The sequence below is a fragment of the Xenopus tropicalis genome, chromosome 6 (assembly GCF_000004195.4).
Source record: "Xenopus tropicalis strain Nigerian chromosome 6, UCB_Xtro_10.0, whole genome shotgun sequence".
NCBI classification, from domain to species: domain Eukaryota; kingdom Metazoa; phylum Chordata; class Amphibia; order Anura; family Pipidae; genus Xenopus; species Xenopus tropicalis.
In genome coordinates this window covers 146,782,551-146,794,097 of record NC_030682.2, presented here as the reverse complement: position 1 = coordinate 146,794,097, position 11,547 = coordinate 146,782,551, and the positions used below count along the sequence as shown (strand labels likewise).

The 11,547-nt window shown below is 37.8% G+C and overlaps 1 protein-coding gene across 2 annotated transcripts in view; it reads right to left on the bottom strand.

Annotated features, from left to right (window-relative positions):
- ago2 (argonaute 2, RISC catalytic component) overlaps positions 1 to 11,547 on the bottom strand; it is a 40,276-nt gene that overhangs the window by 3,073 nt on the left and 25,656 nt on the right. Inside the window, exons 8-18 of one of the 2 annotated variants that reach the window (XM_012964517.3) lie at positions 10,543 to 10,690; positions 9,937 to 10,056; positions 9,531 to 9,653; positions 7,986 to 8,119; positions 5,783 to 5,967; positions 4,848 to 5,007; positions 3,800 to 3,890; positions 3,466 to 3,660; positions 3,222 to 3,356; positions 2,545 to 2,646; positions 955 to 1,154 (exon numbers count right to left, since the gene is read on the bottom strand). In XM_012964517.3, the coding sequence (XP_012819971.1) occupies positions 955 to 1,154; positions 2,545 to 2,646; positions 3,222 to 3,356; positions 3,466 to 3,660; positions 3,800 to 3,890; positions 4,848 to 5,007; positions 5,783 to 5,967; positions 7,986 to 8,119; positions 9,531 to 9,653; positions 9,937 to 10,056; positions 10,543 to 10,690 (1,593 nt within the window). 2 annotated transcript variants of the gene reach the window in all.

Below are 11,547 nucleotides of genomic sequence, written 5' to 3'. Positions count from 1 at the left end.
TACAATAAAGTACTGCTCTGTAATATGAGTATTAGAAGTTACCTTCAAGTTCCATTACCTTTTTAAAAGCACTCAGCCTTCAGCCTTAGGTTATAGAGCTCCTTGCAACGGTGGTACATTATTCACTATACAAACACTACTTTATATGGTCACAAAAACCCTCAGTGACTGCTAATATCCTTATCATTTACAGTAGGGGGTACATTATCCCTTAAAATACATGAGCGATACTCAGAATTCCCTGTATAACTCAGCCTGCAGCCTTGTGCCTTTATATGGGCACAGAACCCCTCAGTGACTGCTAATATCCTTATCATTTACAGTAGGGGGTACATTATCCCTTATAATACATGAGTGATACTCAGAGTTCCCTGTATAACTCAGCCTGCAGCCTTGTGCCTTTATATGGGCACAGCACCCCTCAGTGACTGCTAATATCCTTATCATTTACAGTAGGGGGTACATTATCCCTTATAATACATGAGTGATACTCAGAGTTCCCTGTATAACTCAGCCTGCAGCCTTGTGCCTTTATATGGGCACAGAACCCCTCAGTGACTGCTAATATCCTTATCATTTACGGTAGGGGGAACATCATCCCTTATCATACATGAGAGTTCCCTGTACAACTGTGCCTTTATAATTAACAGTAGGGAGTACATTATTTCCTATATAGGCTACGCAATTATAAAAAATTCCCATGTAGGTATGAGCACTGGTGGTACCTTAACTTGAGGCAACAACAAAAGAAGCCCAGCTGCAAATAGGGATTATGCTTCCATATTGAACAATACATTTATCTACAAGCAACTAAAACTGAGCACTTAAAACACTAACCAAAATTATGCCTATTTATAACAACTTTGCAATAATGTTCCAATCCAATGTTTAGCCCTTAAAAATTCCCCCGAAATCCTAAACTGCCAGTAGATTAAAACAATAAAACATACGTACCTGTCATGCTCTTTATCCACCAAATGATACCTTGCTCTGAATGCCACCAGGTGAGCATAGTATGCTGGAGCAGGGATAGATACAGAGCGAGTGCAACGGACATAAGTGTGGCAGAGCTGGTAAGTGAGGATCTGCAGCTCATCCGATGAAAAGCGATTGTCATCCCACAGGACATGATAGTGCGACGGCCTGCTTGTTCCCTATAGGAATAAGGTATAGGCGGTTAGAAATAATGTACTTGGCAAACTAGCAGTCTGGAACAGCAAACCACTTCAAGACACACATGAAGCCTCTGCAGTTAAAACAGATATATAAGAAATCGTCTGTTTCTGATCCGCAGAAGGTGATTAGAGGCTCCATTATGACAGAAAAGCTCATTTTGACAATGATAATGTTAGAAAAAGCACTATACCAAGGTATTTTTATTTTTAGAGATTTTATTTTTCGATTTTCCATACAAAAAAGAGAAAAAATTGACATTAACATTGACAAGAGGAGGGAAAGAGAGGGGAGAATGGAGGCAGTGAGAGAAGAGAGGGAAAGAGTGAGGCAAGGGCCCAGATCATACCAAGGCTTGGAAGGACTCTGGTACAATAAAGTAGTTTGCTGTTCCACCCAGGCCCCCCATATAGCCACAGATTTTTCATGGCATCCTCTTGCTAAATATGTGGGTTTTTGAATTGGAAGAGAGTCGTTCACTAGTTTTTGCCCAAATTGCAGGGGAGGGGGTCAAGATATTTGAATGTGCTGGAATTTGCCTTTTTAGCATAGTATAATAATAGCAAATAACACACTCTAGAATAGGATCAAAGCTGCAGATCACCTGTTAACCCTAAGTGGCAAAGCTCTGGGGAACGGATGTTTGGGAAAGTGATCTTCTCATCCAGTTATCAGAGAACATTACTCCAAAATCTTTGAATTACAGGAAACGTCCAAAACACATGAAATATACATCCTATTTTGTCTCTACATTTAGGACATTGATCAGACACATTATCATAGATCTTTGCTAGACGGTAGGGCAGTGATCCCCAACCAGTGGCTCAGGGGCAACATGTTGCTTCCCCAACCCCTTGGGTGTTGCTCTCAGTGCCCCCAAACCAGGGAGTTATTTTTGAATTCCTGACTTGGGGGCAAGTTTTGGTTGAATAAAAACAAGATTTACTCCCAAATAAAGCCCCTATAAGCTGATTGGCTATTAGGGGCCTCTATGCACCCTATCACAGCCCTTATTTGGCACCTCCATGAACTTTCATGGTGCTTGTGTTGCTCCCCGAGTCTTTTCACATTTGACTTTGGCTCACGAGTAAGAAAGGTTGGGGAACCCTGTGGTAGGGAGTCTCTCAGAGATAGAATAGCTCTGGAAACAGCTTGAGAGCATCATTCCACATCTCGTCTAGCTCAGGAATATTTCTGCCATTTATTCTTGCTTTTCTCTGAGGGCGAAAGGCCCGTTTTAGAGAGATATCAATGTTTTTTTACAGCATTCTAACTGTACATTATATTTACTATTATTTTTTATATGTCTCTCTATATCAAATCAAAGCATAAAGAATGACCAGTAACTTTTGTATTCAACAAAGGACTTACCTGAATACCAGCGTGACTGCACAGGTAAAAATCAAACTCTGATGGGTGGGTGATCTTTGTGTCTACGGTGGTACCGGCTGGTATATTTCCACTCTTCCCTACCTATGTGGAATAAAAACAAATCAATTGTGAAATACAATTCTGTTAAAGCAAGTATCCCTTCCCATACATGCAAATAAAGTCTGATTCTGAAGTACTGGTATGTACACAGTATGTACACCTTTGAATTTTCTCTTCACCACCTTATCTCCCAACAAACCTCAGCTGATATCTTGCATTAATGGATTAAATTTTCCTGCCTGATCTACAAACAGACCTCCACAGAGACTGCTCAATATTGTCTGGCCAGCATACACAAACTGAAAATCTTAATTTTTTCTATATATACACATGTATGGACAGCTTTATGGCATTGGTAAGAAGCATTTTGATCTTGGGCATAGTGTCATGTTGGCGACATTCCTCTATTAATGAAGGTTGTATTCTGCTATCCATTTCCTTTTGTCCTTGGGGCACTACAAACATGCAATTATATTTCTTGTGTAAACAGAAATAAGTCCCCTAATGGTCCAAAGGTTTTCAGATCAGAGATGCTAACAGATTTAACAGCACATTAAGGGTATCAAGTCATCTGGTAAAAACATATCAGTCTTATATACAACCTGTTTACTACTTACTCGCTCATTTCGGTCTGTACAGAATAGCCGTGTGTGATGCCTTTTTTGCACTACAATAAATGTAATTCCCGGCTGGTAATCCTTCTCCAGTTTAATACAGGCTTCCCTAATGGCCAGAAGCTCATGATGGAGCACCTGTAGATTGTGGAAATCAGGTATTCAGTTAGCTAATTTTTCTTGTATCTTTGATACATTCTTGCATTTAAATTAAATTATTATTTCTAATAAAGTAACCTAAAGAGACCTGTTGAAACTGTCCTTCCGAGACACCGTCTCTGTAAAAGATGATTCTTGTGGGCTTGAAGCGTGTTGACTTGTAGAACTGGATAAGCAGCTCTCGAACCATGGCAGACAAATCCTGGATGATTTCTTGCCTGTGCTGCTGTACCCTCACAGTGGCACAGTATCGGTTGGGGTGTGCATCCATACTACCTACAACCTTAAATTAAAAATAAAAGAATAAAGTCCATTAAAAAAAAATACATTCTGGTATAGGGAATGCATGTAAAGTAATCCTCAGTGCGACTCTTAAGGCTATCATAAGTCGCACTAACTATGTAAATATTCTCTATGCTCACCGCAGCAATTGAAGGCTTTTTGCCGTCCCCTGCTGGTGGGTGGGTAACATCAGCTCCAAGAAATATGACAGGCTGTTGAAACACAGGAGGTCTGCAGGAGAAATGTGTGTGTTACAAAACAAATAGCAGTATGACAACAATCAGTGAATAAAATGTATTCAAAGGCAAAGATTGCATTGATAATAAAGAAATTAAGAGGCTCTTCGAATAAATTCACACAATATTTGTATTTCAGGCCACAGACAAGAGCAGCCTAATGGGCTACAACACATAAAGTGCTTTCTCAGTCAAGGTGGTTTTTCTGGCCTAATTGCACTCCGTCAAATGAGGCTTGGGGGTCTTAAAGGGGTTGTATACTTTTGTGTTAACATTTAATATGATGTAAAGACTTCATTGGACTTTTTTAATTATATGCTAGGGATCAAATAACCCTAGCAACAGTGGTTTGAATGAGAGACTGGTATATGAACAGGAGAGGACCTGAATAGAAAACTAATAAAAAGAAACAATAAAATGGTAGGCTCACGAGATCACCAAACAAGAGAATCATTCCCTTGATATGCCCACCTATGGTGGGCGATAGAGTAAACTGGAATAGGATCCGTTGAAGTAAGGGCCAAATCAATGAGCTGGTACGGTTGCCAATCTGACGGAAAGATCAAATATGCCTGATCGGGCACTTTTTGGCCAGATCTCAGTCTGTTGGCAATATGAATCTGTCTGAAGGACCCCCCCAATTGGCAGCTTAAATCTACCTGTGTAGGAATTGCAGGAATTAAATCTTCCTTTAGGAATTGCACTCCCAGTGATTAAAAATTAGTAGGGAAATACTGGCAAATTAGTACAACTACATGTGTTTGAAGGATTCCAGTAGGGATATAATACCATGGAAGGAGGAGTGAGGAGCTTGAGGGGGGAAAAAAAAAAATACATGACGAGGGTGAAAAAGCAACACTAATAATTATACACTCAATTCTTGATATTTCTATTAGACAAAATGTGAAATAAAAGTATGACAGCCATTCAAAATTTATATTTGACAACTTACCTGCCCTGGGGCAACAAGATGTTATTGACGCCTCCTAATTTTACATTGATTTTTAAGCACAGGTTAGACAAGGTTTGTGGTGTGGTCCTCTGCACATTTTTCATCTGAACACACTGAGTAGCCATTCCCAGAACAGTGTCCCCCACACGTTTCACTTCCGCTGTAAAACAAAAAAAAACTATGCATGTAGGTTCTCTTTCAGATGATAATACCCTAAGATTATTAATATTTTCCTAAACATATACATACCCATACACATTGATTTGTGTTTTCAAAAGATTAAAGGGCATGTCAACCCCCCAAGTTTTTTGGTTTTTTTTGCCTAATAAAAGAAAACATAATTCCAAGCAACTTTCCATTGTGAATGTATTGAACATGTCAAGTTATTAGTAAATGTAATTGCTATTGAAAGCAGCATTTGCTGAACTCCTGGTTGTTACTTTTTAAACAATGTTGCAAAGATCAGTCTCCTCCAGCGAGTCAGGCCTGTCAGGCTGTTGCCTTGTGTTACATTGTTTCATATGCCAGAGCCCCCAGGGCAGGGAATAGAAAAGGACACTACTTCTAATAGCAATTATAAATACAAATAAGTCAAAAACCATTGCAATTTTGTCATGAATGTATATTGCAAAGTTGTTTAGAATTAGGATTTCTTTTATTACTCAACAAATTGTATTTTTTGGGTTGACTTTATTTTTGACTGGGAATGATGTTGACAAATGCTGATTTTAATAGTAAGCTGTTAATGTTTTGGAAGCAGACATGCATGTCTATTAATCTTTTTTTTAAGTATGAAGCTTTGGTAGGAGGGAGGCAAACAGCCGCATATACACAGGGTAAAACAGCCCAAGGGTAGTTATATTTGAAGCTGCAGAAGATAAAGTCCCTATGATCCAACGTATGACAAATGTGGTTGAATTTCAGTTTGTACTCACCATAGACAGGGGTTTTCCCAGGAAGTATTACAACGACTAGTTGTAGCCCTGTATAAGTATTCTTCAGATGCCTGAACATTGGCTCAACGCTATCTGCTCCCTGGGCATATTTGCAGAAACACGGCTGTCCCTGGATAGGCATCCCGGCATCACGTGAGATCTTCCTCAACTGTTCTGTAAATGTCCTGGTAAAACACCAAACTATAGTGAGGTTTTTTTTTTTTTTTTTTTTTTAAATATGTATTTATTAACTTTCCATTAAAACGGACATAACAGAAAATAAACATTGTAGGTTACTAATAGTTTGGTGATGACAAAACAAATCTGCACTCTGGCAGATTTTTTTGGCCTATGGTTGTACAATCACCCCTGATTTCCATTCTGAGCTATATACAGCAACTGGTTTACATGGTGACTCCTGGGGGGGGGGTGACCTTCGGTCCTGGTAAATTTCACAGGTTATTCTCTGTTTATGTAGAAATCAAGAAATCAAGCAAATTAGGAAACACCCTAACAGATGTTCCCCATCAGACTTCATTAGTATGCACCATTACCCAAATCAATTAGGCAAAAAGACTCTCAGAGAATGGTAGAAAAATCATGATTAAAATTTAACCTTTATTAAACTTCAATAAAACTCAAATTATACTAATAGAAAAGAAAAACCCCAATTAAAAATAGCATGGGGTGGAGAAAAAGCTCTGTTGTGAGGAGTGAAACGCACGTTGGGCAGTTTGATGGGGGAGGTTTGGGTGTTGATGTGGGGGATCACTGCCTAATCGGGGGCAGGCTAGAAGGGGTGCACGATTGATGTGCAATTTTAGCTGCGGGGGTGGAACGCTTTGTGGACAAGGGAGGCTGGGCTACAATAATCTGACGCCGCATTTGATAGTGGGGTGATGGAAACAATTACTGGGGGGTGTACGGATAAGCTTAATGAGATTGAGGAGGTCAAACGTATACTCTATAATTGAAGCGTTGGTGACTAACACCCTGGCTATTTTCTGTACTTTACGAACAGTAATAGGACACAACACTGTGTTTCTCTTTATGAGATAAGAATTGTTACAAATGTTGCAAGTGCTCTGAGATACTTTCCCTATCACTTCCAAGTTGAAGGGTGTAGTGAGAATTGGCTACAGATCACACTATTTAAAATTTTAATATTGTGGCATGTTAGCTTGAATCTAATAGAGGCAACTAATTAATACTCTATAGGCAATGTCCAGTTTGTTCTCCCCCCCATGCTATTTTCAATTGGGGTTTTTCTTTTCTATTAGTATAATTTGAGTTTTATTGTTTATAAGTTTAATAAAGGTTAAATTTTAATCATGATTTTTCTACCATTCTCGGAGAGTCTTTTTGCCTAATAATTGATTTGGGTAATGGTGCATACTATTGAAGTCTAATGGGGAACATTTTAGGGTGTTTCCTAATTCGCTTGATTTCTACATATATACACTTCATTTGCACGTTACTTGGGGATGTTTTCTCCACCTCTGTATCGCTTTAGTTATGTATAATTGACATTTATTTGAGGTTATTGTGGAGGGTGCGGCTTTTCTCTTTTTGTACATTATTCTCTATATATACTGCTCTGTCTCCACCACCACTTGATTGATTTATAATAATTCTGAGTCAAACCAAGTAGTATGTCAAAATGGGTGAATTGTAAGGTGTCTAGTATGTTTTTCTTTGTTAGTGATTATCTCTAGCCTGTCCATGTGAAAGATGTATTGTAAATTCAGGTTATTGGAGGAGATGTTGTTGAAAGCCCCTGTTTTACTGGCAACTATAGTGAGCTTTTAATGTATATATAAGCTTTACTAATGGCTTTATTTCCATAGTGCTTTTTATTTGTAAGGTAAATACAAAGTCAGTGCCCTTATGAGCATATCCATAACGAAGAGTAACATTATACTGCCTGCAAATTTTACAGCTGCAGTTTACAGTCACATGTAGAACAACTTAACACAAAATTACCTCACATGTCCAGTCCTGGGCATCTCAAACATCATGAGTTATCTCTTAGGAAAGATATATATGTACACATACTGCTTTCCCACTACTCATTAGAACTAAGATCACTGCCCCCAACATTATGAACAAAGAGCGTTTTGCTTTCCTAAGCAATAAAACATGTCCATTAATGTCTGCCTATGACGTCAACCCTGCATAAAATCACATCTTGAGAGCCACTTACTTGAGGTGAACTTCAGTACACTGCCGTTGTGGGGCAAAGCAGGCGATGGCCCACACCTTTATTTCAATGCCGGTGTGGAACTGTTTGTTTCTCATGTCCCAGACACCCTGGACAGGGGTGGCAATTGCTTTGTTCTGCAAATCATAAAGATCACATCTTGAAGATTCTAGCAGCAGTAAAATAAAGTAATCACACCACTGATGGTCACACCAAACATGCATGCCACATTAAATAGTAGCTAATATATGCTATGTATGAAAAGGTAGCAAGCTTATCTTTTTATTTATAAAATGATGGGAGAGATCGATCTATAGGTACACAGCTAATTAATATCAGCCGTAACTGAATATATCTCAATATTGTAAGATTAAAAGCTCACACTACAAGTGAGTTATCTTTTAGGGTTTGACTCTACAGGTATTTTGTCCTACACCATTATGCTTCCTTCTCCATTAGGTGCACAATAGGCCCTTAGAGTGTAAGCTCGTGCAAGCAGGGCCCTGCCCCTATTGTCTCCTAACAATATCCACTTGTAACATTGAATGGATATTGGAGAAATGTTTATATATGTAAACTATTTGGTCTTGTATCCCTTTACACTGTAAAGCACTGGGTGGTGCTATATAAATGATGGTTATAGATGCCCACAGCAGAGAATGATCTTTTCACTGTAGGTGATGGGGTACTAAATGCTATTGGCTGCAGAGGAGCGAATGATGGTCCTGTATGGGCTGCATGGAATTTGCCTGAATTTGAGAACAAAAATCTGCTACTGCATAGTTTTAATCAAAATCTCTTTTCTACTTTAAGCCTTTATGACAAACAAGTTCTGCTTATATCAACATAAAACAGTATCATCTACATACACACTTAACACACTTGGCAAAATGGGGTTAGTATTTTTGGAAACATGCAGTCACTCAGGCATTTCTTCTCACAAACATAAAAACTTCCCATTTTAAATAAAAGGGTTTGCTTTGGTTTGGTCAGAATCTGACACTACAGCACAAAATAGAAAGGGCAGAATTCTTCCTAATATACATACAGTTCTGGTTACACTGTGCCAGATGTCATTATACTGGATAGTAGGAACATTGTATTTTTACTCCAAAAACATATAAAAATGCTTTGCAAGTGTTAACAGGGGATGACAAAAAAATTTCTAAGGTACAAAAAAAAAAAATGTACAATATGACCTCAGATTCATAGTAATATAAGCAAAGCATAGATTTTGTTGAGTAAATTAAATATTTGCATATACCATGGCAAATAGGGTTAAAAAAACCCCACAAATGTATCTAAAGCCCCAATTCAATCTATTTGTGATGCAAAGACAAACTGTGAACGAACATTGTTTCTTTCATTCTCACTAATGAGTTATTAATGAGATCAAACACACTCCACACGCATTTAAGAGAACATACAGCAACATGAAGCGGTAACAATGGTAACACATTCATTGCAAAAGCAAACACAGCAAAACACAGTATAAAGATCAAGAACTATATAGATGTCTACCAAGGGAGCATTTGGCTCTTCCCATACCCTGCCTCCATAAAGGATTGAAGGAGGTTGAAGGACTCTGCCTGTGACATCGGTCATGTCATCTTTCACCATTATACCAAACTCTCGCACAAAGGGATCAGTATTAAAACTTGCACTTCGCATCTAAAAGAAACAGAAAAAAAAGACACAGGTTTTACTATTTGCTTTAATAAAACTAGTTTTTTTAGTAAAAGTTTAATTCAATTTTCATACAGAAAAGGCATTGTGTATACATAATATGAAAATTTTCCTTTATACATACATACATTTTTTTGTTGGGAAACACCCAACTGAAAAAACCTGGATCCAGAGGGCATAGCTAACATATTGCCACTACCCTGTGAATCCAGGTTTCCTTCTGCTTTAAAGGAACTGAATACCCTCCTGTTCAATAAATAACACTTACTAATTTACTGATCTCTTCTTGGCGATCTGGAGCAGATCGAGCAGTTGCCCGTATCATAGTGGAGGTCTGATTGTCCGTAAGTTTCTTTATGCACCTTTGACCAGCCACTATATTGCATACCTAAAGCAGAATAAAAGGGAGAGAACATTAAGAGATGCATACATCCCAAAACTCCCTAGTAAAGATAAATATTTCACCCACTACCCTTGCCCGGTGTACTGGGGTAATTTTCTTCCCTCTTCTTTGCTCCTCACATCCAATCAATAACTAAATCATCACCCACTTGGAATAATTTTAAATATAAATTATAACAAAAGAACATCAGAATTTACTTGTCATGTACATATTGGCTACTGCAACTCTCTACTAAATGATCTACCCTTCCTACATACACACGTACTTGCGGCTGTACTAACCAATAGACACTAATTAGAACTAAGCTTAATTATTTAAAACTAAGCTTCCAAAAAAATGTATTTTAATCCACTCGATTTACTAAGCATTTTTTATCTAGACAAAATATGTACTATTTTCCGTGCTACCTACTGGGATTAGATATTAAGACATGGTACAAGAAACGTATCTAATTCCTAGAACGATACTTGCCTCAAGTGGGAGGTATGTGTGTTTCTGCTCCTGCCCGACCTGTAAACATGGTAAATGAGGGTAACGCAGAACTAGTTTGTGTCTGTCCTTAAAGTACTGTGCGACGGTGCATTCTACCGTCTGTCCACTCTCCTGCTGGAGAGGGAATCTGCAGAAACAAACAAATGGAAAACACCATAAGTCATTATTTTATCAAAAAGATATACCATACATGTGTTCAGATGTCTGTGGGTATATAAATATCAGCGTATAAATGCTTTATATTTATAAATTAAATATCTAAGTATCTAAAAATAAAAGGGGTGTGTGCAGAGGGGAGCATATAATGGGATAAACATAATAAAATGACAAGAATGTATCTAAACATTAAATAAACCCAATAGAACTGCTTTGCCACCAATATGGATTTGTGCCACTTCGTTAGGATCAAGTGCAAGCGATTGTTCATTTTACAGAGAAAAAGGAAATCAAAAAAAGATTAATTATATGCTTAAAAAAAAATCTATGGGAGATGGCCTTCCTGTAGTTTGAAGCTCTCTGGATAATGGATCTTAAACTGGTGCTTTTCATCCTATTTATGAAATGCTAGATTCTAGAGAACATGCTAATCTTCAATGAAACAACCTATTCAATATTTTAACTACTGTATAAACTAAATGCTCATTACAGCCAGATCTCTGAATATCAAGAAGCGTAATCATTAGAAAAGCAAGCATTCTAAATATCTTTTCTTTAAATGCCAGTTTGCCAATTGAAAGCCAAGCTGAAGATCTATTATCAAGAACGCTTGGGACCTAGGGATTTTCTGGACAGGGGATCTTTTCAAAATTCATAATTAAAAATAATGTAAACATTAAATAAACCCAATAGGGTTGCCTACATTATGGACCTTCAAGGTACATTTTTATTACAGACAAAAGGTAAACCATTTTTAAAAATGTTTAGTTTGCTTAAAATGAACAGTATAAGAGCTGGCCCTCCTGTAATTCTGAGCTTTGTAGCTAA